Source organism: Salvia hispanica, unplaced genomic scaffold (genome assembly GCF_023119035.1).
Source record: "Salvia hispanica cultivar TCC Black 2014 unplaced genomic scaffold, UniMelb_Shisp_WGS_1.0 HiC_scaffold_840, whole genome shotgun sequence".
Classification (NCBI taxonomy): domain Eukaryota; kingdom Viridiplantae; phylum Streptophyta; class Magnoliopsida; order Lamiales; family Lamiaceae; genus Salvia; species Salvia hispanica.
In genome coordinates, this window is record NW_025952622.1 from 27,608 (window position 1) to 54,308 (window position 26,701).

The following is a 26,701-nucleotide window of genomic DNA, read 5'->3' on the forward strand; positions in this document are numbered from 1 at the left end:
TGTGTGTGTGTTCTCACCTTTTTTCTCGAGTAGTTTTAGTCATACTCTTATTTAATTTTTCATGCACAGTCAAAGCAGTGTTGCAGTGTACTGACATACAACGCAAGCTCAAACTACCCTCTTTTATTAATTCCTTTTTAAAAAAAGTTTGCTTCATTACGTCAAATTTTTTTTTTAACACACTTTTTACTTGAAGATTCCATTTTTCTCACTTTTATTTTATGTTTCGTGCACTCCACTTACCCTACTGAGTTCATTTTTGGGGCAACTTAAAGCATTGGGTTTTTGATTAATTAATTTTTTTTTGGTTCAATTTGGGTAGGGGGGGCAAATCGCCGAAAAATTTGGTAATCCCATTATTTCTTCTTTTTTTTTTGTTATCCCCCATGAAAGATATTGTTTTTAATAGTGTTGATTCTTGTTATACAGTCGAACAATATTTGTGACTGAATTTACTTTTTTTAACTAGTTTTATCAAGCCCTAAGTAATCCCTTTTGATTTACATATGGAGTGATAATCTTTGATGTTACTCCCCCTCTACTTTTTGGGGAAGAATCTTCTTCCTTTGTCGACCTGTGGTTTCAGTTTAAAAAAAATCTCACATTATTTTTTTTAAAGAAACCTAACATCAATATATAAAGAAATTAATTTTATATTTTCCTTTCTCTATGCAGGAAGGAGGTTTATAAAAATCATATTTTTATCGACAAGGATACCGACACAACGATGATCTGAGGAGGAGTTTGGCTTGTTGTACGAGAAACATAAGAGATATGAGCAATGACTTTGATGAACAAGAAAGTAATTTTTTTTTCCCCTTTTAATAATAGTTTTTTTTTGGGAAAAATAAATAAAAAGAATCAAAACTGTGGGGGTTTAAAACGGGCTGTTGTTCTGTTTCACATTTTTTTGAAATACGGGGCGTCTTGCCGGTCTGGTTCGGCCCTTTTTAAACGTACATTACACGTAGAGGAAAAATTGCACCCCGGGAACATACGAAAAATTGAAACATGAATAGGATGCATAACTAGAAATTTTTTTTTTTTTTTTTTTTTGTATAGGACAACTTGTCATGGTGGGTCACAACTGAGTTTTTTTTTTTATTTGGAATCTAAATACAAAGTTTTTAAAAAGTCATGGTTTGGGTTCTATGCCCCCAATTACCCTACCCCATGTGTGTCTATCAATGAAAGGGATTATGTAATTTGCCCAAAAAAAAAAAAAAATTGAATCTTGGGGTTTAAAACTCTTCAAATGGGGAAAAAATTTTTTGGGAGTTTTGGGAAATGTCCCCCCTTCCCCTAATTTTAAATTGGTCAAGTCCCTAGAAGATAAGAAACCCCAAAAAATATAATATTAATAGAAAAACATATAATTATCACTCTGCATTTTGTGACATTTAGCCATGGGGGTTGAGTCTTATTTTTTAACATTTATTTCACCCTGCAAGAAGTAGTTCAATGCCACACCACTGAAAAAAGAAACCTTAAATTTTGGTCAAATCTAACTGATAGAAGACTATTATATATTCATTTTTTTTTTTTTTTTATTTGTGAAAAAACCCTTTTTTTTGATGCCTTTTAAACCTTCCCTTTGTCTTTACCCCCAAAAGTTTTTAAAAATGTTTGCTTTTTGGTGTTTGAAAGGGGGAAAGGAGGGGTTGGGGAAGGGGGGTTTTTTCTGTTCTTTTTTGTTGGTGTAAAAGAGATTTCTCAAAGCTTTTTAGTGACGAGGGGACTATTGAGTTTTTTGGCCCCCTAATTCTTTAATCAAAAAAAATCATGACTCACATATGTTGGGACAAATAAAAGTCATTGTCTTCTGACATCTACTTTTTAAAATTTAAAAATGGTTTTTTTTTGGGATCTACATCTCCTGGAGAATTATATTTCCATGATCAGTCCACCCAATCTTTGTTTTTATGCTCTCTAAATATGGACTTTTATGCTTGTTGCAAATTTAAAAATATCACAACTGGGGATCTCAAGTTCGGCCTTTATTGCTAGTTCTAACTATAAGACAAAAAATGGGAAAAGGAAAAAAAAATTCCCCCCTGAATTTTGTTTTAGTGTAGCCCGGTTTCTCCAGTTGTTTTTTTTATTTAAAAAGTGTCTTTTGCATCGAACTGTTCGTTTTTGTCAGTTTTAAGTTACAATATGTGCTGTGTTACTTGTTTATACCATTTCAGATCACACAATTTTTGCACCCCATATGCTTAAATTAAGAAAAGAATAGGGAAACAACCGAGACTACTGTTTGCAAAGTTCTATGATGTTTTCATTCCCCTTTTTACATATTTCTTCCAAAGTTAATTAATCACGCTAGCAAAATCCAGCCCCTTCTTACCTCTAGGCCGAAGAACAAGGGTTTGGGGGTAGTTTAAAATATCTACTTCTATTGGAGACAAAGCCTTGTTGTGAATCTAATTTATTGATAAAATTACTATGATGTGTTATAATGGAAGTTTAGACAGAAAAAAATTTGAATAAAAATCAAATATTTTCTTGAAAGAATCTCAAACTAGTGTACTCACAAAGTGATGTCTAGAGGTCTTGGGAAAAAGTGTTTCTGGGGAGTTTACAGTTGCCATTTTTGGTGTGTTTACCCACTGACTTGGAAAACTTTTATGTTTTAGGGATGGCCCACGATAATGGTCTTGAGAGCTGCATTATTCGTTCGATCGATAGTGGCACCAGCAGAGGGGGTGGCTGTGTCACTGGGCTTTTTGATAAAGATGACTCCAGCTGCTCGTCCAGCACTAATGCTTTTGGATCGTTCTCCTCTCTCTGGACCATAATGAAGAAAGACGATCAGTGTCAAGATGAGTGGAAGTTCACAGCAACCCTTGTCCCACCCTTGCAAAAGGAAAGGGCCCCCACCCCCCTTTTCAGATGTCAAACAAGAAAAGTTTGCTGCTGTTGCTCGGGGAGGATTTTCCCGGGGGGGGAAAAAAGGGGGTCTCCACAGCATTGGCTGTCGGTCTTCAATAGTCTAGCAGGTAAAACCGTTATGCTTTAAGGGTTTTTTGTCAAAATGGGGTGATGACAAATGTTGGTGAAAAAATTGCAGCTTCTGTCTTTTGGGGAGCTTTGGAAGCTGGAGCCAATGCCGGAGGAGAGGAAGAGCGAATGGCGAAGGGAAATGGAAAGGGTGCTCGCCCCAAACTATATGGTTTAGTTTGGGTTTCCCCCAAAGGAAAAACGATGCCAATGGCCAACCTTTTTAGGATAAGGGGTTTTGCCCCATCCGTGAACGTCGATGATTGCATCACGATTCACCAAACGGATTTTATCTTGTTTTTGCTACGTGCAGATCATGACTCCAAAAAACCGAGCCGAAACCACGGGAACCCCTTTCCCGCACTTTTGGGGGGATTCCATGCTCATTGTATGTTGTTTCTCCACTTGAAAAAAGATCTTCATTTTTTAACATTCCTGCTCACTTTTTGCCTCTTGGGAAACTCCGAAACCACCAGGAAAAGCTCGACCATGGTGAATACCAATTCTGGATGCCCGGGGGTGGGCAGCCGAGGGTGGGAAAGGGAAAAAGCCGGGCGGACGAGGGACGCGGGGTCTTCCTTCCCGCGAGTTTCCCACAGTCGGGCCCCTGGAGATAGAAAAAAAGAGATTGCTGCATCAAGGCAAATTGATCTTCCAAGTGTTCAAAGCTGCGAAAGCCATCCGGGGCGTCTTGGCTGATTGCGACCCCTGCCACCATCCGAAACGCGCTCAAAAACCTTATGATCCCCGTATACGCCTACATTTAAAAATGCGCGACATACTGAACTTTTACCTGTATCAGTCGGGGAGGGTGAGCCTCGGAGAGGAACTGTACAGGACCCTGACTGCAGGTTGTCTCCCGAGGATATGATCAGCCCGTCAAAACCGAGCCGGTGCTCAAGCCATCAACGATTGGAAGTTATACTGTGGGAAGGAGGGGTGGGGAGCAGGGAACGGGAAGCCCCCCATTAAAAGCGTGGTTTTTGCTAAAGTAGAATTTCGATAAGATGGAATCGTTGAAAAACCCGAGCCAACTACTGCTGCTGCAGCTCAAGAGCAAGTACCCAAATCTTCCTCAGACTTTCCCTAGATGTCACAAAAATCCAGTATGGCAAGGTATGAAACAAATACATTTCCGCCTTTCGTCCCAATTTTTTTTTTTAATTTTGGAAAATTGTCTCATTATAACTTTATCTCCTCATATTTTATAAGTAAAAAAAGCACCTTCCACTACCGCTTTTTTTCCACACATTTTTTAAAAATCCGACCCAAGTCAAAGTGAGCCTCTTATTAAGTTATTTTTAGGGGAGGGGGCACTCGATTCTTGAAGCTTACCCCCGAGTTTTCTAATTTAGCATTCAGCATTCTGTCACGGTTAGGGACATTCTTCAAGAAGACAAACGAGCAATCCCAACTCTCCGGTGGCAATGTCACATCCGTGGAGCTAGAGTTCCCGGGGTCCGGGACAGCCCCCATGTTTACGCGTCAGGCACTCCCCCATTCATCGGTTTAACACCGTGGATGTGAAGAAACTTTTCACTCAGGCAACATTTCCGATGTCGACACTCGCGCGCGGTAAGATAAACTCGGGGAGCAACGTGACACCTGCCGGGCCGGGGTGCATCCCAGTCCCCGTTCTCTGGTCAAAATTCTCCTAGATCCAACTCTAACCATGAAATAACCCCCCCTGTTAGGGGCCCCTTTTTTAAAACATGTTCCAAAAATATTTTCATATAGTTTTGTTGAAAATAGGTTTTGAATTCGTTCTTTTTCCATGGAATTTAGTTATTAATCCATGAATTTTTATTAAAACCCAAAAAAGTTATCATGATTTGTGATTTAATTGTTTTTTTTTTTTTTCATATGCAAAAAGAGAAAAAATTACAGTTCATATAATCGTGGGGAATATGCTCTTTTAACATAGAAGAGTCTTGAAAATTTTGTCTACATAGAAAATAGTTAAGGTTGAAATTTACAAGAAAAACTTTTTAGTACAGTAGGTGAAAGTAGTCACCCCTGGCGCCAATTAGGATTGTTAGTTACTGACTGCTCCTGCAAGTTAAAGAGCTTGAGACTATGAGACACGACCCAAAACTGAAAACGAGAAATATGACGATGAATGTGGCTCACCGTGCATGCTTTAATAAAGGGTAATCGATCTCCGGGAAGCAATGGTTTTTTGGGATCAAGGCGAAGGTTGTTGGAAGGCAAAGAAAGAGAAGTGTCTGCGGTCAGGATGGTCTCTTGGCTTTGCTGTCTCGACCAGCCTCGTGAATTCTTCTCTTGTAGCATGGCTGCCCATTCTGGCCTGCAACATTAAGCCCTTGTCCCAACCTGAGTTAAGGACCTGCATCCACGAAAATGTTACCAAGAGCAATTGGTCACTTTGTGAACTAAAGACGACTAACCTGCCAGTTCAGGGCCATGGGATCAGGCAATGCTTTCTCTCTGGTTTATGGAGCCTGAAACCCCGGAAGGGAAAATTTCATGGGGGCGTTTGTTTTTTCAGCCCAAACAATGGAGCTCCGTCCGGGTTTAAAAGGGGTTTTGAAGCCAGCAGTGAGCTTTTACATGGCTTTTGTCTTGTTCCACCAGAAAACGCGGAATCAAAGATCTGATCTGTTGGTTTTCCCCCTTAATCTCAAACATAAAACTGGGGGGGTAAACAGTTTTTGGGATTAGGGAATGAGCCCCTTGACATTATTTTATCCCCCAAAAAAGGGCTTCCGGGGACAAAACATTTCAGCAGGGTTTTTAAGACCTGATTTCCCCCAAATTCCGGGGAAGAAGCGCCCCATGTGAAATGTAATCCCCTTTTCACAGAAAAACCCCCGCCTCTTGGGGCCCAATTATAATAACCAGCATTGGGGGTCCCCCTTGAAATAGTTCCACGGATTTTTGCAGCTTTTTGGGTTTTCCAACAAATATTTATCGGGGACACGGAAAAGGGTAAAAATCATAAAAAATACCCGGACGAATATTAAAATTTGCATTTTTTTTATTATGAAAGATGAGAAAATTTTAACCATTTTTGTCCAGCTAAAAAAAATTTAAAAAAGAAAAAATTTAAAAAAGATACTTAGTTTTATGGATACCGAAACTCACCAATCCCCGGTTTCCCCACCCCACCCTTTTTTTAAAAAATGAAGGGTTTATTTCCCGAAGCCCTCCCCCCTTTTCCAACGGCAGAAATGGGCCCTAAAGTGAATAATCATCAAACTCGTTGGGCTTCTCAAAATCAAAAAGTCTGAAATTACAAAAACTTACTGGTTTTTTACAAAAAAATTTTCTTTTCGTAGGGTAAAACCATAAAATCACCTTCCCAAAAGGGGACAGCAACAAACATCCTTTGGTAACCTTAACTGATATGAATAAAGAGGAAAAGGGAAAGAAAATCATGGATCGTACTAAATCTGGAATTTTAAAGGAAGAACATTATATAAAAAATTATTGAGGATGGTTTTGGGAATTTTAAAGGGGAACTTGATTCAAATTTTTTTGGGGAAACAAAATGAACGGGGTTATGCTCCAGATTGCAAAAATTTAAAACCCTTAAGTATTTTAAATGATCCAAGAGGGTTTAAAAAACCATGGCCATGAAACGTTTACCTGGAACAAAGGATGATAAAAGAATAGCTAACTACCTCGATGCCAGTTCTTCCTTTAATTCCCTTCCTTGTCAATGCCCCAAGAAAGGCACTAGTATTTCTTCTTCCTTCACGATCTGTGAAGAATATATCCTGATTGTTTTTCCCAATTTCCAATACCCACTGAGGGAGGGAGATAAATATTCCACCTTATCGGTCCTCCGTGTTCATGAAATGCCATTACCACCTTCAGAAATGAGAGATTTCAGAATATTCACCAAAGCATACCTTAGAAACTAGTTCAGCATAAAAAATAATGACTTTGGGTGTAAGAGTAGAAAATGCATATTGAGAACCATGGAAAAATATTCAAAAATGGTGTTCAAATTATATAATCATTTTCTAGACTAATATTTTCATATTACAGGAAGAAACCCCAAGTAGAATTTTTCATTTGATTTATGATACTATGTTAGTATGAAGTTTGAGAGCAACTACAAAGGGTTTATTAGCCCTCAATCATGAAATATCAATTGCTTGTTGAACCAGTGAAAGTAGGACACTCAACAGTCAGGGGTCAAAGAGTTTAAGAAAGCATTCTTAAAACCTCAATACCTGCAATTTCATCCCAAACTCTCAATAATGTTAAACATTTCCCTGTATCCTGCCCATTCATACTTTTTGGTGCCCAAGCTTCAATGATTCCCACCAACAATCTACGATAACACCATCAACATTCAAAGACCTCAGATGTTGTAATTCCACTTTAACACCTTCAGGATCCATCAACTGGCAGAAATTGCTTGATTAAGCCAGTCTGCAAAATCCAATCCAGAAAAGGTATTGCATGTTTAAACAAACTCATACACAGGAGATGTTCAAGAGTAATATGTTAGGCTATTATTTTAAATGCTCCAAAAAATATTTTGAAAGAATACTTACTGCAAGCTTCTAAACAGGGGTGTAAAAGGTCTCAGCAAGACCGTTTCCATGCTCCCTGCAGTGAACATCTTAAAGCTTGCAAAATCGACCATGATGTAGAAATTATTCATTATGCACAACTGAAGATGTTTCTCCACGAGCAATGCCTTGAACATGAAGTTTAGCACCAAAATCTTAGACAACCATACAGGAGCACTCAACCCAAGTTTGCATGCCTTCGCCATGTAAAACTAGTATATAGTGTATATATGAAAGAAGCTACCAACGTGTTGAAGATTTCATTTTTGGTTCCTCTTAGTTTTAAAAAAATGCCCAAAAATATTTCTTTATGTGGACAGAGACACAAGATACTGGTTTGGGTCATAATGTTCTACCATATAGGTAAAAGTTAGCTAAGGTAAATGAGTACTAAGTTTGGATAAATACAAATAAAATTCCCATAATATGCAGTAATCTTCAACCAATATGAGTGCCAGATATAAATTACTACTATAATAACTTTGCTACGTCAGATGAATGACTAAACAAATTAAATCAAAGTTACCTTCAGAAGGTAGCACAAATTTTCAGAGAGAGTTTATACCTGGCCTGTCTTCAAACATTCAGGGGAGTCTCTGGCGCTGGCACTTGAATATTTGTCAAGCTTTGCATCCCTTTCTGCAACAACAGAATCAAGGGATGCTGGTGACAAATTCTCATCAACTCTGAGAGTTGAAGGCTGACAATCAACTGATGGCCTCACAGAGCAATTTCTCAAAGCACCAGAATATAATGGGCTTTCAACTGACCGAACTGGATTTACACCCTGCTTCAAGTTAGCAGCAGCTAATCAGAAACACTATATAGTTTTGTCACATGAGAGATATAAAACAGCAGTCAAACACGATATCTACAACCACGAGATGACATACAGCAGAAGAGTCACTTTTTCTAAATAAATGAACTTGGTCTGTATCAATCCAGCTCTCCGTTAACAAATAATCAAATTCCCTGAGAATCAAATTTGGATAATAACATAGAAGAATACAACATCAAGCTCTCTGCTTTAGTTAACTCTGTGGCAAATAAATATATCATCTACAGAAACATAAATACAGATAGCATATCATGTCATCTGCAGGGAGAAAGATCTGATTTGTCAAGATATCTAAACTTTTTTGATTGTTTTTACACAACTATGCAAGTCTCTTTAGTAAAGGGCAGGGTAGAACACGCTTTCTCCTCTCAATGGTAATAAGAAGATTTCCAACATAGAAGGGACCTTTTGCTCCCACGGGACCCAATCCAACAGAACTTTGAAAGTGAGAACAATTTTCAAACAAAGAAATTCTAACAGTTTGGAGGTAGGGAAAACATTGTATGTATTGAAGCATGAGCTAGCAATGCACACTTAAGAGATAGCTACATTGGTTTACCATTTCCATTGGCACAGAGTCCAATCCAGGGAAAAACTATTTCCAGTAGTCTGGGACTCTGGGTCCTACTTCCTAGATTGTTAGTATTTGTAGCATAACTGAAAGTGTAAGGAGAAAGAGGACTAACGATCAGGATATGCAGTCCACCATGGATTACTTTCCACAAAACCAATAACTGAAATTGTTAAGTACAATCTATTCCATTTGTTTGGCACGAGGTGTTAAGCTTTTGTATGCAATTGGAAGCACAACAACCATTCTCCCCAACTTAGAGAAACTTAGCTCATCAGTAGTGCCAAAATACCCAACTCGTTTACTGTATGTAACCTACAGTGTACAGGTTCTTTTCTATTATGTCCATAATGATCACTAAATAAAAACCTTCCGAGCTTCAAAAACTAGCATCTGATCCAAATCTCAAGGTAATTAAACCAAATCAACTTCCTTTCAGTTTTTCTTTCCTTTCCATACCGAATTCTCAAATTGAGTCACAAATTCACTACCAACATCACAGCAAACGACAACATCGAACTCCATATCTATCAATTAATACGTGTTCAATCTTAAAACTTATAATTCACATAATAACATACCACTGAAACCTCTTATTCCAAAACTTTCAAAACACTCACCACGTTAGAGGCATTACTATTATTTTGTTGAACAGAATTGAAATGAGAAGCAGGAGGCGGCTGCGATTGCGATTGCGGCTGCATTGGAGGGGGCGGCGGCGGCGTCTGCCTGTAAGTGGTGCCGTCGGGCTCCCAAACCCTCCCGCCAGCCTCCCGAGCGAGTGCGGCGATGACGTCGTTCATGTCGGCGCGCGCAGGGGGGAAATTCCCGTACTGGCGGAGACCGGCGAGCATTCGGCTGGTGATTGCTCTGCGGTGGCGCTTCCCGGGGCTTCGTCCGCTCCTTCTCCTTGTCTCTCTCCTTCCTGCTCTTTATCGGAGTGGTGGTTGCTGCGGCGTTGCTGTTGGAGTTTGTGGCGGCGAAGCCGCGGAGGCGGCGCTGCGGCTGGGGTTGCTGGTGGTACGGTTGGGTGGAGGTGCTGGTGGCCGGCGGCGGCGGAGAGTGTTGTGGATCGAGATCCTGGAGCCGCAGCGGCGAAACAGTGGTTCATTGCGTTGGCGTTGGTGTTCATCGTTGCTGCATCTCGTCGCTCAGTCACCACCGTTTCTTAGCTCTCTCCTTCTCGGACTATCACTCACACAATCTTCGTTTCTGGTTTATCATTATTTGCATTTCACACCCTCCAGATACCGCTATTTGCAATTTTGCATTTAAATGCCTTATTCTAATAATGTCAAAATTACTTTATCTTCTAAAATCTAGCAGTACAATAAACGTGGAGTATCATGTTAGTACTAGTATTATTTTGGTCCGATTAATAAAAATCTCATTTCATTTTTATTATAATTAATAAATATCTTATGCATATTATTTTATTAACTCATTTTTCTTATATTTAATATTTTTTTCAATTAATGTCCAACAATTAAGAGTAAAGACTCATATTACGGAGGAGAAAATAAGATTCATATTACTGAATAGAGGGAATACTCCTATATTTAGTAAATTATCAAAAAATTATGAAGTTTAGCCAAACTTTGATCAATTATAGAAAAAATGATCGAAAATATTATAATTTTGATATTTTTCATAATTGTACTATGACAAAAGATTCCATCATGATCTACTTTTGAATTTATTAATATAACAGGTACATGGTAAAAATTAAAGTTACGATTGACTAAGTTTATTAAAAAATGTCATTTAAGTAGCCGAATGTTTTGTCAACATAATATTTTTGCAAATCATACATTATGGGACAATTGTGAAAATTTTCAAAGTTATGATATGATTGACCATTTTTAAAAATTAGAGACTAGCCAAAATTTGATCAAACTTTATGATTGTTTTAACTATATGCAATTACTAATATTACCTCTCTTAATGTTTCAGTAAGTTCACATGTGGAACTTCCACATGATATTTGGAACCCGAAATTAAACCGACATTGACTGGATATTATAAAATCATTCATATCTCTATCTCTTATTCATCTCTTAACCATTTAATCCCTTAACTATTCATGTTTCACCGATTTTCACCTCATCTCTTAACACAGACATCACACGATCCATCTCCATCTCTTAACCATCTCATCCCTTAACTATTCATCTCAATTTCATTTTTTTTTTCTTTCCAACAAATTTAATTAATAAAAACACACTTCATTATATAAAATAAAATTACAATTTAAAATCCTAAAAAAATAAAAAAAATACAAAATTAAAATCCTATAAAAATAAAAAAAATAAAAAAATACATAATTTAAAATCCTAAAAAAAAAAAATACATAATTTAAAATACTCTAAATTAAATTATAAAAACTACTCTACTGCGAATCATCCCCCGGTTGGTGGTCAGGCACCCAAGTTAGATCGAGACCGAATACCAAGTTGTTGCTCGAGATGTTCAATGCCGTCCGATGGGCTTCATATTGGGGAGACGTCATTTTTGAAGTGTCGCCATCGTGGCGAAGCAGTACATGGACATTGGTGTTCGAGCCCGAGCCCGCCTAGCTTTATTCGCTTCGGCCCTCTCCCTCCTCTTCCTCCCTCTAGCCGCCGCGCCTTGCGGCGACGTCGTGAACCGGAGGGGCCCTCCGACGGGAGCCCCGCCTCAACCTCTTGTGAGGGGCTGCCGACCCGCTCACTAGACGAGTATTGGCCACCCGTCGTGTGCATCGAGCTTCGAGTTCGACCTGCAAGACGGGACACCACCACCCCACCTTTCAAGGTGGTGGACTTGCGACCAAACATCGACATGTTTGAAATCTTTATCGGTGTCGTCTTTAAAGACCCGCAACGCCGCTTTGAATGTCGGCTCCACTCGGCTCGCTTTGGTAATTCGCCGCTTCTTCCCGTATATCGCGCAAAATTTTTGACATCTTTGTCGTATCGGTCCCAACGACGCGAGCATCTTCATGTTGTGGCGGTGGGTCCCCTTCTGCTTTTTCGAGTTGTAGTTCGGTGACTTTTTCCCATAAACACAAGCGGTTTGTTGATTCCGACGACGTATTGTACGAGACGGGACTCGATAAGGCTAATTTCATACATTGGTTATGGGGTTAAATTCGAAGTTTCCTAGTCTAACATAGCTTTTCACGTGTAAGAAACAACCAGATCCAGAAGAAAGGGAGGAAGCCACTTAGTGAAGAAATCACGAAAGTGAGCAGAAGAAGAAAAAGTTACCGTATGGAGGAGATTTCTAGACTGTGAGGGCAAAAAGGAAAATTCAAGAGAAGATTCTAGAAGATCAACTCCACGCTTATAAATAAGAGCACGCAACACACCCGAGGCATCCATCATCTCACTTTTGCTCTTAGCTCACTTTTCACACTTCTACACGCACACTTGGGTTACCAAATTCGTGGGTCGGGTTCGTAGTTTGCATCATCATTGTGTACCACCGTCTCAAGGCGAGGCAGAAACAATTTACATTTTCTGCTTACTTCGGAATTCACCGAGCTCCGCTGTCGAAGCTCTACTTATTTTGTTGAATCGTTGCGACCTGTAATCGTTTAGCTATGGAAATTTGTGTTATGTTTTCGATTATGTCTGTGTTGATTGTCGCTTTACTCGATGCTTTTCGCACTTGATCCTGGGTTGTTTGAGTTGAATTGTGTTGGAATTGAAGTTGATCGGTTGAATTTGGTTGGATCGGAGGATCGAGATGGAATTTGTTGTGGTTTGTCGTGATGGCTTGATCCGGATGATGAAGCATCCGATGTTTAGATTTGTTAAATTCTCGTGAGTTTTGGAGTTTAGTTCATGTCTTCTCATTTACCTCGTCTAGTGTAGAGATCTCGCTCGATTTCTTAGTTAATCGTAGTGTGGAGTTTAATTCGACATGCCTGCTTTCGATTTGATGTTTATTCTGTTTTTCGCATTTTGTGATCGTGAATCGCTGTGAAGTAAGTTGGTGTTAGTTAAATCCATAGTTGCTAGTTTGCAACTTTTCATTCGTACTCTTTACTGCTTTTGGAAATGGTCCCACGATCCGTTCTTCATCCGTTGTGCGCTTAGGGAAAGTAATTCACCAGGTCCGGTAAATCCCGCCGGAGTATTGATCCGTTTACATCTCTCGTTATGCATGCTTCTGCTATGTTTCAGCTTTCCTAGGTCTAGTCGGGTAGAATAGATCATTTACATTTCCGAGTCTAGAGTTGTTCTCAACCCAAAGATGCGTGGCAAATGCCAAAACCTTTTCCAAAGTCTCTTAAATGCTTCCTTACGCTTCCATCTCGTAGATTCGATCACTACTTCCTTATACTAGTTTTTAGTATCGTGGTTGAGGGTTTTGAAACAAAAGATTGGTGCCCAACGACCGAGGATTTCAAGGATTCCCCGAGTTCCTGACCCCGTGATCTAGCGGGTTCTTCCGATCTCGAGAAGTTTCGACTCATTAATTAAAAGTGCACACATCGATAAACCGGACTTTTCATGACCCAAGCGCCATGCGAGCCACACGCTCTTGTGGCCGTATGGATGACGACCTAGATCCACCTAACCTCGTCGTCGCCCTTTCTCCTCGGCATTGACGCGAGGTGGGAGCCTCCACCTATCGGCCGCTTCCGAGTGTGTTCATCCGGAAAATTTTCGAATTTGGGATAATCCGGCGTTGCCCGTACCTCCGGGGTAGGGACGATAGTATGCATCCACAACAAAATGTGGTGTTTGGTACGCCGCCGGCGTCGTCGAGCCTTGGATGCCCGGCGAGACCGGAACCGGTAGCACCCAAAACGTTGTACATGCCCTTTCAATCGCCAAACGCGTTCAAGTCGAACCCGCCGGAGTTTCCGTCACCGGATATTTTTTCAAAAATTGGAGAGAAAAGATAGATGAGTGTTTGTGTGTAGAACGGAGAATGAAGTAATAAGGGAGTATTTATAGAATTAAAAAAAAAAATTGACCGTTGAACGATCATATTACCGTTTAACATTTATTTATTTCTTTTTATTTCGAAAAATCGAATTTTTAAATAAATAAAATAAAATTATGACGTCATAAAAACGACGCCCACTGCGGGCCGCGAGTGCGGCTCGCCCGGCCACGCGTTTCCACGTAAGCATAGCGCGTGCGGAGGCATTCGCCTCGATGCCCTTCCAGCGAGAGACGCGTCACACCAACCCTATGACGTATGCACTTAATATAAATAAATTTTAAATGTTAAATAAATTAACCCACGCGTCAAGTACCTAAAACACGCATATTATATCATTTCAAAAATCAACATTTTATCAAGTAAATGTTTCTAAACATTCTAAACAGTAGTGAGACCCTCTCACCACTCTATATACTTTACATTTATCTACATGCAAAAATGATGAGAGGAGAAAGTTGTCAAAACGCGTCAGCTGCCGACCCTTATAATAACCGTAACTCACATCAACCCACATCATATTACACCATCAATATCAAACAACACATAACCATTTAGTCTCATATCATATAATTCAAATATTCACTCCAATTTAGCACATAGCAATCAATCACATAAAATGTGTAAAATTAAAAGCTAATTTATACACACCTAATTAAGATAGATAATCTGGTCAGAACACTTACTCTTACTTTGCTTCTCTATCTATGATTCTTGATACTCCACTAGTCTACGAAATTCTGAGTAATTATTTAGGATAGTTCTTTTGCCTTCTCCTTATAGACTTTTCTGCTTTGGTCTACAAAGTTTATACTTTATATTGTGAAAATGGGCACATATTTATTTTAACCGCCTTAACTCTTTGCTACACAACTAACGGTGAAAAGTGGCTTACTAAATTCATTACACGCATACACATATATGCTAGCACATATAGGAAAATATAATACGTGGCATATTAATAAGAAACCATAATTGATGATTATTGTCGATTGGAAACATATAAACTATATATATATATATATATACTATTTATTCATCTAACATCATCGTGCATAACTACATGCATTGATATAATTTAATTTATTTATTGTGTGTATTCTAAACACAAAAATATTTATAATTAGAGAAACTATTTAGCATAGTTACTATATAATATGGTGCTAATTATAATATAATATGTAATCATAAAAATTGAGGCATGTTCCAAAATATAATAAAGTATGAAATCATAAAAAATGATGCATGTTCCGACATTCCCATAGCCTAGCAAATAAATTGACAAATACAATTAATTCATTTTAATTGTTGTGTTTAAAAAAAATGAAGTGTAATGAATTGTAAATATAGAGTATAAATAAATAAATAAATTGGTTAGCCATCGCTCGGCAAAAGCGGCCAACAATAGTTTTAAATCGCAACCGTTAGTCGTGTTTGACCTCTCGTCCATACGCCGTTCATCCTTCGCGTTAGCCTAACACAATGGCGGACGTCCGCCATGCCCTAGCCGCTGCTCTGGATAAGAGGTCGAGACTTATAAATCAAAATTAATTTTACATGATATTCTTCCAAAATTAATTATTTCAGTCTCTCATAGCAAAATAATATTCATATGGAGTATATGATTTAATGATTATATCTTACTTATTTAAAAATTTACAAGCCTTTACAACAAACCCTAGTTTTTATTTTCACTCACAATTCTCCATAGAGCAGAGAGGGAAATAGACACTCCAGTACATCGAGCAGTTGAAAAGCGAGAGATTACACAATTCAAACCAAGCTGAAGGATTACCATTTTAACCCTGTAACCCAATAGAACAACAACACACAAACAAAGGTAGTGGGAAGGGAGCTAACTGATCCTCTCTCCACAAGCCAAACGGAGCAAGTTTGAGTTGATCTTGCAAAACATGTGATTTTGCCATCAACAGCTCCCCGTAGTTAGCGAAGTCAGGTCGGCAGATGTCCCATCTGCAAAGCGGGCATACCCTGAGAACAAAACGGTTACCTCAGGTCATTCATCAGGGACGAATTTCATCAACCATCACAGCATAGGTTAGAAGAAACACCTGTGGATTTCTTTGAGCCATTTATCGATGCATGCTCGATGGAATTCATGATGGAAAAGGAAATATTCGCATGCCGTCTCCGTCTTCATACTCAACAAGACAAATGTAACACCTGCTTGGTTTAAGGGACATGGATAGTAAATAACAGGATATCATCTAGACGTCCCCAACATTAGATGAGTCGTTTCAAAAAATATCCATTAAAAAAGCAAAACATGCTAAGAAATTCCAGAAATGGGATAAAACTGCATTGCGAAGTATGATTCATAACATTCACTTACTGTGCAGTATCTTCACATGATTTCCTTTTGAATTTACAAAATATCTTCAAAGGCAAAGGGGTCCACCACTTCAATGGGTGCTGGAACAGATCCAACTGAAGAAACAGAAGGCCGAGACAAGACGACGATTGGTGAATTTCATCCAGAACCTAATTAAAATCAATGCAACAGATCTCACCCCATTTTACCAAGGAAAAAGGCATGCACATCATACAGGGAAATCTATTACATTACCTCAAATAAAGCCTCTGCTAGCATGACAATTTTGATATGCTAGCCCCTAGCATTAACATCATTGTTTGAATTAGGCTCTCGAGCAGCAATGCGGCAAGTACAATGACCTCCTTGATGCTGACCAGATAAGATGCAAGACCTCTCCTGAGCAGACAAGCCCTCAAATCGGCTTCCAAGTCTCTGAAGTGCACGCACCTAAGAGAAGATTAGTGGATTGTTAGTTATACACAGCATGGATGCGAGCTGCATAGAAACATTATTTTTGGAATTATGGACAGAAAGGTCACTGTCATAAAAACCTGATAGCTTAACTGTTTAGGCTCAGTATTGTTCAGATATTAAAATGGCTGCATGCGTTTATCTGAAACATCCCAAACATGGTTTGCACTTTGCAGGTTTCAGTCTTCAAGAAATATAAAAGAAGATGTTTACACAAGTTTAGAAGCCATTTTGATTCCCTATCAGATTCCACAAGCTTAAGCACACAAAAAGGAAGACCAAATGTGAAAACACTCACACACATAGACATAAAATCTTGAAGTTCATTTTCTTGGGTTAATTTGTAAAAGGTGTATTCAGAGATGAATTCGCAACGTAAGCAAAAACATAGAAAAATGATTATTACTAAACTGAGCCCATAATAGTTAGAAGAAAGCTCTTGCAGTTTCTTGTTTGCATCAACAGAGTTTCAGGAGGAGAAATTCCAAGTATCGGTAGCCAGTGCATGTATGTAGCTTACCAATCTAACATGGTTGGCCTTTAGGAATTCAAGATTCACTTATATAATTATTTTAGCTACTTTCATAATAACTCCGGCTAGATCTTTTGTGAAAGTTATAGATCTCTGTGTGTGTAAGCCAGAAGGAATGGTGGTTCTGGACCTAAAATCCAAATTACCCCCAAATCTTATGTCCATATTAGATATTGTACTCATGATGTCAAAAAATGAAAAAGGAAGTAGAATACATAAAATTCAAGAGAAAGCATTAGTTGGTTATTACCAAAATTTACAATTGTATGTGAAAAGTGAGAAAGATTAAACTACCTGTGATCTTATTCTTCGTCGGCGCTCCATGAAATTTGATCTATGTTCCAGTAGATCTCTATACCTGGTCTCTCTAGCTGCTCGTGGGGTTCCATATGCATTATTTTGATTACCGTAAAAGGGGCTAGGAAAACTGGACAGGACATTGTCAGAGGTGTTCTGATGAGTAAAGCTATTATCATCTGACGTTAGATCTAGTTCTGCATGGCCTAAACCCTGTGCCACAGTATCCTGATGAGCAAGCCCCACCTCCCTGTCTTGCTGAAAATTATATAACTCCAAATCAGAAGCAGCAGTTCTACAAGAACTCTGTCACGAAGCCTACCCACACTTAATGTTCTACTGAACCTAATATTTCGTTCGGCAGGTTCTCGAGCAAACTGTCTTGCAGCATGCCTTGTTCCATCATCATCAGTGTTTACATGATCTAAAGGTGAAAATAAATGGGATTGCTATCTACTGTTGTATTATTTCTATTTCTCAGTATGCCTTGACCATTATTTAACTGTCGGCTATCTTGAAAACTTCTGGAAAAAACAGGATTTGGGCTAGATGCATTATTTTCATCTTGCCTTCCAGGAGACTTACTGGTGAAGCAAGCAGGAAAAAATCACAGCCTTGTGACCTCTCATTTCTATTAACATAGCTACTAGAGGGATCAACACATTCTTCTACTTTGTCATTTGAAGTTGTGAGACCCATTGAAGGTGAGGATAAGATCTAGTGGAGCCCAAACTGTCACCTCTTGTGAGACGGAAGCTCAAGTTTCCAGGATTAGTACTAAGGCGAGAAAGGAACCGGCTAGGAGGATTAAATGACCGAGAGGAACTGTTGCCTTCTGTAGAGGCATTATTGGTGATGCTAGGCTCACTCCCACTCGTGGAGCTGAATGCCAGAGTTTATACAGTTCATGTCATTGCTCTCCTCAGCTTTTTCTGTCCCGTAACATTCTGCTGAAACTGGACAAGAGCCTAATTTATTCTCACTTGGACAGAAGGCAGTCTTTCCATTTTCTTCAGTTGGGCCATCAGAGACCTGAAATCTCAACATGATGTTACTTGGTTGGCATTTTCATAATGCTCATTAATCTAATGTAGTAGTTGTGAGAAATGAACTACTCGCAATTTGGCAACAGATTAATGATGGACAAACTGATCAATTCAAAAAAGGTACGAGTTAAACCAGCTACGCCAAGCCAATGTATGCAGTCAACATCAAAATTTCCATCAATTCATGTTCTTACGCTAAATCAGATTGCAGGAAGAAATGCCTAATTCAATTAAGCTTCCCACAATTTTCTCATATTCAGAATTTCAATAGCACATACCAAAACGAAGCTGATTTTAACCAATTCCGCACAACATAAAAATGATGAAATTACATGCACACCAATTCCGCCATCTTCCAACTCAAACATAAATTAGATCTACAAAAAAAAACACCGAACGAATCAAAATGAATTAAACAAAAAAAAAATCACCTGTCGTTCATCACGATTATCGCAGTGAGATCCGAGGCAGGACGACTTCAAAACTCTGCTTCGGCTGGATCGACTCCTCCGAATGGCACCTCGAGACGACGAAGAAGAAGAGGAAGAAGGCAATCGGCCGGCAGCATTGTGCTTGCTACTGCTCAATCCCATTCTCTTTTCATTCAGTCATCATTGAAACAAATGCTGAGAGAAGATCCGCCGCAATTAGTGGCAGAATGCTGGATTGCTTACAACATGTCCAGATCCAGAATTTGATGGTAATAATTGCGATTTAAGCAAACTGTATCAGTATTCACCAGCTAATGATTGCAAGCATGGCGCAGTGGGGGTAGGGGAGCGTGAAATGTGGCAGAATTTGAGCCTTTGGGGATTCAATTCGAAATTGGTGTGACGCCATTTCTGCTTAGACATGAATCTGTTGAGAAAATGGGGCCATCGCAGTCAGCCCAATTTCAAAATTTCAAATTATTTTTCAACCATATTGGGCCATAAAATAAGCCCAAAATAGATGCAAGCATTTTTAATAGGGCAAATTGCCTAAAAAATCACAAATTTTTGGGAAAGTTTGGTTTTTCCCACAAACTCTATAAGTTGCGTCTAAAGTCACGATTTTATCGGATCGTGCAAATTTCCTAAACTACCCGACCTGACGATATATTTTCGTTAAAAACTCATCTCACGTGGCATGTCTGATGCGTGCCTTGGCAAAATTTCTGACTGGGCACAAAACGATGTCGTTTTATGTTTTTTTTATTGAATCTTCTTTACGCCGATTTTATCCATAAACCGTTTGTCGATGATTTCACTCTTCTCAATTACGTTTTCCGTCGATTGAATCGGGTTTGTGCTTTCGAAATCAGCCAAAAAGAGGTTATATTACCTGAGTTCAGAAATTTTTCCAAGTCACCGGCATGTTATATGGGATAAATTTTTAACTGAAATATGTCGTCAGGTCGGGTAGTTTGAGAAATTTACACGATTTGATAAGTTCGTGACTTTAGGCGTAACTTTTATAGTTTGTGGGAAAAACCAAACTTTCCCAAAGTTTATGTCTTTTTAGGGAATTTATCCTTTCTAATACTCCCTCCATTCCCTAGTAACAAAGGTAACGTCATTTTCCATTTTGGACGTCCATCCCTTAGTAGAGTGATAGTCATTTCCCTTAAAACATAAATAGTCATGTAGCATTTTTTCACTTTCTACTTTACTCTATCTCTTACTTTTTTAATTCTTCAAAACAATATAGCTTTAAATTTTCCACTTTATTCTCTCTTTACTTAATTCACCTAATATAATTTTTTTTAATCTCTGCCATTACTGTGGAATTGAGGGAGTATAACGTTGCAATTTATTGATTTGATTCAAATTTGATTGCATTATTATTGCTTATTTATTCCCAGTTCTAATTATATAAAAATAAAAATAAAATTTAAAAAAAAAAAAAAAAAAAAAAAAAACACCAGCAACTACAACACAATTATTCATTAATAAATTGTTATTTAAAAAGAATAATGTAATCAATACATTGATAATGCAATCAAAATGAGTTACAGGGAGCTCAATATTATCCTGCAAGCTTGCTTTATTTTACCTTCTTCATAAATCTTGATAAATCTTCTATGTTCCCCCCTCTCTAATGAAGTAGTAACATTGTAATCCTATGTATATTTCTATCTATATAAACTCTAAACGATCATCGATGCGTCCTCTCAAATCGACAACCTATCTATATCAACGGGTGCTCTTGTGGATCAAAAACGCGGTTGTGACAAGTCCTGTCACAAGGATAGGGGCAATCCCCCCTCTGAAACGGGCTTCTATCGTAGAACCAATCTCCAACAGCTTTCGCAATCGTCTGCACAAAATAATACACATTCAATGGCAATGAAAAGATTAAAAAGTTTTGCAAAGAATCAACCAAAAATGACCTTGTTATTCAACTTTGGCGAATCACTCCTAAACCATGTTTCCTGCATTTCAGTTTGGCAATGTGCATAGCAAGAATTGATGAATAATCCTCTAGATATCGACAACCCTAATCCGTTTATTGTTCGGATAAACTCTGATCTGAAAGCTGATTCAAACAAGAAGAAAAAAAGATTAGTGTTAAAGAAAATTTGTTGACTGTTTCTTCTTTTAACTACCTTGCATGATTTTGAGCTGAATGGAAGAGCAGTTGTGTATATCTGACTCGCAGCCGTGCCAGAGCCCTCGTGGATCAGCAACAGCGGGAGCCAAGATGTTCTTTATCTGGTTCAGAGAGACGGCGATAAACAAGGGAGGCGAAGCAGATAGAGTTTGCCTAAAATGTGATGTTTCTTTCTAACCTGCCATGAATCATAGGCGGCGTTCAAGAGAAAAAGGGGCGTCCGGATTCCTCTTGCAGAGTATTGTGGGAAGAAACACTGCATTTTTTCAACATATCATCATGAGCCGGATGCATAATTTTAACCAAACGCCATGGAACAATATCTTACAAGGCTCGGCTTCATTCTCAAGGTACACGATGGGGGCAGATTCTTCGCAGATCCCTGCACATTAGTCGATGAACAACATCAACAAACTGCTATATTTCATCGAAAAGTGAGAGTGGGAGAGAGTGAAGGCTCACATGTGTTGTTACTATGTCGTTGAAGTAAGCTTCTATATGTTGAGCTCCGGATACATCCTTCCTGTTCCAACAATATGAGAAACAACAAATGTTGATACTGGTGGGAACAGGCAAGTGTGACGAACGGAAGGTTATGAAACTTACGTATTTATGAAAAAACCAGCATCCGAAAGGCACTTCACTTTTGTGCCGATGGGAAGGAGATTCTTGAAGTTGTCACAATGAAGAATCACGGCTAGTCCACCAGCCGAGCATCCAGATAGCATAGCCTGCGTACATATGATTTTAACGGGCTTATCCAAGCTAGAAAAAGCTTATATTCGGAGGCGAAACCATCATACATTTTCAGCATCCTTCAGTCCTTTTGCTAATAGGTCCTTCATAACAGCAAGAAACACCCTTGCCCCTCTGTAGTGAAGTCCTGTCGCCTAATCATACACGGGAACACGAACAATTATAATTCATTCCTACTAAAATGTAGTATCTAAAAGTTTATTCACAAATTCACCATTCAACAGTTTAGCTAGCTATTGTTCAAGACTCACAGGATTCACTTCTTCAACATCACCAGTAAACGACGATCCATCACAGTATCTAATCTTCACTCGATTCCAATTATAGAAATCTGGAAAGTGGAGCCAAAACTCATCAAATAAACAATCAAGAGGCATATCACAGTAAACGAACTTCCAAATCGAACAAAGCCTATATATACCAGGGTTGAACCCTGCCTTGTTGCCCAAAAGTCCAGAGAAAGGAAGCAGTTTAACCATCTGCTTCGAGGAGCCTAGCCGGTTTCCCTTACGAGCAAGGCAACTAGTCACATTGTTGCACCATCCTCCTCCCTAAAAACCACACAATCCACCACAAAATCGAACTTTCAAGACTATCCAATACAACAAATAAAATTTTAAAATCAGGCCAAACCTCAAGCTGAATCAACCAACTGTTAACTCCCGTTCCATATCCCTTATCAAAATGGTATGCCGGAGGGCTCCCATCCAAACACACTGCGATACAACACACACCAATCAAACACTGTTTCACAAAATCACTCAGAAAACAACGCAACTCAGCACAAAAAAACAATCTTTACCTGCCCCTTTTGCCACAGCATCTTGAACATAGGTAATATTCACATAAACGCTCTCAATTCTCACCAAAATCGCAGCATACATCACAATGCGCAGCCATTGCAACAAGCCACCCCTCATTATTCTGCACAAGAAAACAATAAAAATGACATCTTTAGATCTCCCATTTCATATTATTATTATACTACTACTAAAGTTTGTTAGCCATCAACAAACAAAGCTCGAATCTTTTATTTCTCTTTTTGGTTGAACATATCATTCTACCAGAATTAGTTCAAGCATCAAATCAAACTACTATCTCCAGCTCGATTACGACACTGTTGACTGTTCCATAAACAGAAAAGACTGCAATAAAAGGAACTAAAATGGAATATGTTGAAATTACTTGAGATTCTTGAAAATCAAAAAGAAAATAAAAAAATCGTACCTTTAATTAAAAACGCTGAAACAAATGAAAGCCCACTTCGGAGCTTGAGCATTTGGAGCTGAAATCAGACTCAGGCTACAAAATAAGCAGCAGGAAATGAATTGGGAAGGAAACAATGGTGATATGCTAACTATATTACCAGCTTTTTGGATGTCGGATTTTTTTTTATATTTGTGAGCAGAGAACCCGAGAGGATGCTGCCGACACTTATTCTCGTCTGCTCTACGATCGAGCTTATATAGGTTATTATTTTTCTCAAATTGGTAGGGCTTTTTTTAATCTCTTTTGCATATGGACAACTGTGTTTTTGTACTTTTTGCATGACATTTTGATGTAAAATTATGTTTCTGTTAACTTCGTAATTATAAAATGAATGTTTCTCAATTGGTAAGATTGGCGCTTGCACTTCAATAAATAGATCGGAGATTTGAGTCATCAGGATAAGAAATGAAAAACCGTTATCGTTTCTTTATAGAAAAAAACAATTTGTTAGGATGAGTATAGTAATCTCTTAAATGAGTTAAATCTCTGTTTTGTTTTGTGTTATTGGAAACATTAAATAATTAATCTTGACTATGGTCTAGGGATATTTCGTCGACCATACATATTGAAATGTTCATCACGTTTTATATAAAAAAAAGATCCTTATATAAATTAGATTGTTGGTAAATATTGTTGTTATAAGTAAATTACTAGTTGAAAATGAAGATTTAGATCCGACCCGTGTGTCACGGAAAATGTCAAACCAATTAAAAAGGTTGCCGAAAAGTTGAAGACTCTTGTCGATATATGCACATGAATAAATGTGACAATTCGTTATAAATTAATTAATCAAAATCATAATCATTTCTAGTTAGTATAATACTTCCCCCGTCTATCTATGATTGTAATTTTTTTTCCATTTTACTAGTATTTCGTTAGGTCTAAAATAAATAAGTCTCATTTACGGGTTCTTTTATTTAAATCACATACCCTTTGTCCTAAAGTAGATGTCACATGTGTGAGATGACACAAGATTTTAGGAGTTGTTATTTTGTGTGTTAAGTGGTGGGAAAAAATATAATTTTATAATTGATTTGAGAGGAAACTTTTTCCAAAAGAGAAAATGTGACATCTTTTGTGAGCCAAACTAAAAAGGTACTTAATATTTTTAAAAAAATAGTGAACTACATAAATGGTACCTGATCTTTCACTTTCGCACATAAATGATACCTGATCTTTATTTTATACTCCCTCCGTCCCCGATTAGGAGTCATAGTTTGACCGGGCACGGATTTTAAGAAATGTAAAGAAAAGTTGGTTGAAAAAAGTTAGTGGAATGTGGGACCCACCTTTTTATATTGATTTTATAATAAAATGTGTGTGAAGTGAGTTAGTGGAATGTGGGACCTACTTTATCATTTATGGTAAAAAACGAAGTGTATTTCTTAATTGGGGACTTTTAATTTGAAATGGAAAAAATGTGAACGTAAGTTTTTAATCGAGACGGAGGAGTATCGTTTTTGGTACCTATAAATCACATTTTTGGTACCTAATGCAATTTTGACCCCAAAATGCCCTCTAAACAAATACATATTTCCATTTGTATTATTAAGGTTATTTTGGGCATACAAAATTAAGTACCAAAAGTGATGTTATAATTTCTTCTCTCATTCTTATCACTCTTTATACTATTATTATTAATCAATATTAGTATTATTATTTTGATGTTATAAATTAATAATTAATTTATTTTTTAATATCATTCAAATATACTTAAATTATAATTATAGTTATAATTATATTTAATTATTGTAATAATATTATTGATATAGTACTAAAAACTAGTTGTAATTAATAAATAATAATAATATAATTATTTAAATAATGAATCACACAATATATAATAATAATAATAATAATAATAATAATAATAATAATAATAATAATAATAATAATAATAATAATAATAACTATCAATATAGTCTTGATAAAAATTTAAAATTGTGAATTGTACTCATAATGATATTAAGAGTTGAATATTTTTAGTTAGATGTTTCAACCATAAAATGAGTATAAAATAATTCAATACAAAATATTTAATTGATTTAAATATTTTAAATAATTAATTTAATTAGGTCTTTTGTTCTTGATTTATATTTTGAATGCAATTAGATGTATGTATAAAACACTAAAAAGTAAGAAGAAAAAGAAGAGAAAAGAAAAAAGAGGAAACATAAACTAAGGAGAAAAAAGAAAGAAAAAAGGAAGATAAAATACTAAAAAGAAATAAAGAGAAATGAAGAAAAAAGAAAGAAGGAGAAACTAAAGAAGAAGAAAAGAAATAAGAAATGAAAAATATAATTACATGTTTGGTATACTTTTATTTAATGGAAATTTCCAAAAATATCGCTCCTTATAACAAAAATAATCACAAGTTTGGTACCTAGGGTTATTTTTATCAACTGGATCTAAAAACGATATAAAATAAAGATCAGGTAGATTTATTTGCGAAATTGAAAGATCAAATACCAATTTATGTAGTTCACTCTCTTTTAAAAAAAGAGTGAACTTAGCATGGTCGTTATAGAATTTATAGGTTTTATCTCGAAAATGGTCGCACTGGACTTTAAAAATATCATGAGTAGTCCTTGGACTAAGGGTTAATATCAAAAGCGGTATTTTGAGACGAAAATGCCCTTTTGAGGGGTTTTGAGGGTTTGGAAACAATTTGGTCTTTTTACACTTTTAACATTTTAAATCTAATATTATTTTAGTTATGTACTAAATCTGATATTATTTCAAAATTATCATTCTTCTTCCTTTTGTCATCCTTCACTTTGTTTCTTTATTTCAATATTAGATTTAATTTTACAAAATTAAATTTTAAATTTCAATTTTTAAATATCAATAAATTTTTTTAATTAAAACTATTAATTCATGGAAACTATAAATATTGATTAAAACTATTAATTTTTGTTATTTAATATAATATTAAGCTGAATTGAAAAATTACAGAAAAATAATATTAATCGTGATGGAAAAATAAGAGCTATTCTATTTAGCCTTCGTTCGGTTGTTATAATTGCTTGTAATTGAATATTATGAAGTCGACTAAAAATTTTGTATAGGAGTATTTTTGTTGAAATTTTCTAGTCATTTTGATTGATTGTTTTCAAATTAATAAACGAAAATTATATTAGTCTTACATTAGACGCATATTTATTTCAGAATAAATCGTGTTATATTGTCTATTTATGATTAAAGCTATTAAATATTGATTAAAACTAAGACGTTGTTATATCTTATTGATTAAATATTAGACACTATCAAATATTGATTATGACTAATAATTTTTGTTATTTAATAATTTTTATAATTAAAAAATTTATTGATATTTAAAAACTGAAATTTAAAATTTAATTTTGTAAAATTAAATCTAATATTGAAATAAAGAAACTAAGTGAAGGATGACAAAAGGGAAGAAGAATGATAATTTTGAAATAATATCAGATTTAGTACATAACTAAAATAATATCAGATTTAAAATGTTAAAAGTGTAAAAAGACCAA

General features: G+C 36.9%; 2 protein-coding genes and 3 pseudogenes across 2 annotated transcripts; 1 reads left to right on the top strand and 4 right to left on the bottom strand.

The window, feature by feature from the left end:
* The first annotated feature begins 732 nt into the window (after nucleotides 1–732).
* LOC125200204 lies at nucleotides 733–3,178 on the top strand (annotated as a pseudogene).
* A 2,007-nt stretch (nucleotides 3,179–5,185) lies between these two features.
* On the bottom strand, nucleotides 5,186–10,190 carry LOC125200205 (annotated as a pseudogene).
* Nucleotides 10,191–16,520: 6,330 nt separating this feature from the next.
* LOC125200206 lies at nucleotides 16,521–18,228 on the bottom strand (annotated as a pseudogene).
* A 165-nt stretch (nucleotides 18,229–18,393) lies between these two features.
* Nucleotides 18,394–19,388, bottom strand: LOC125200207. The gene is made up of 2 exons (XM_048097927.1): nucleotides 19,007–19,388; nucleotides 18,394–18,561 (listed from the first exon to the last, which is right to left on the bottom strand). The coding sequence occupies exons 1-2, from the start codon at nucleotides 19,166–19,168 to the stop codon at nucleotides 18,394–18,396; spliced, it is 330 nt and encodes a 109-aa protein (XP_047953884.1). The 5' UTR covers nucleotides 19,169–19,388.
* Nucleotides 19,389–20,485: 1,097 nt separating this feature from the next.
* Nucleotides 20,486–23,371, bottom strand: LOC125200200 (pectin acetylesterase 8-like). The gene is made up of 13 exons (XM_048097924.1): nucleotides 23,151–23,371; nucleotides 22,726–22,847; nucleotides 22,557–22,639; nucleotides 22,345–22,474; nucleotides 22,175–22,254; nucleotides 21,971–22,057; nucleotides 21,774–21,898; nucleotides 21,630–21,690; nucleotides 21,496–21,549; nucleotides 21,346–21,423; nucleotides 21,163–21,268; nucleotides 20,947–21,092; nucleotides 20,486–20,873 (listed from the first exon to the last, which is right to left on the bottom strand). The coding sequence occupies exons 2-13, from the start codon at nucleotides 22,841–22,843 to the stop codon at nucleotides 20,745–20,747; spliced, it is 1,197 nt and encodes a 398-aa protein (XP_047953881.1). The 5' UTR covers nucleotides 22,844–22,847; nucleotides 23,151–23,371; the 3' UTR covers nucleotides 20,486–20,744.
* Between the last annotated feature and the right edge of the window lie 3,330 nt (nucleotides 23,372–26,701).

What these genes read in the sequence shown, in the direction of transcription:
- LOC125200207 (XM_048097927.1), bottom strand. Translation starts at nt 19,168, where the DNA reads ATGGGATTGAGCAGTAGCAAGCACAATGCTGCCGGCCGATTGCCTTCT. An exon ending in ATAATCGTGATGAACGACAG is followed by an intron (nt 18,562 to 19,006) that starts GTGATTTTTTTT and finishes TTGAGATTTCAG; the next exon opens with GTCTCTGATGGCCCAACTGA.
- LOC125200200 (XM_048097924.1), bottom strand. Translation starts at nt 22,843, where the DNA reads ATGAGGGGTGGCTTGTTGCAATGGCTGCGCATTGTGATGTATGCTGCG. An exon ending in TGCTGTGGCAAAAGGGGCAG is followed by an intron (nt 22,640 to 22,725) that starts GTAAAGATTGTT and finishes GTTGTATCGCAG; the next exon opens with TGTGTTTGGATGGGAGCCCT. An exon ending in GCTGGTTTTTTCATAAATAC is followed by an intron (nt 21,691 to 21,773) that starts GTAAGTTTCATA and finishes TTGTTGGAACAG; the next exon opens with GAAGGATGTATCCGGAGCTC.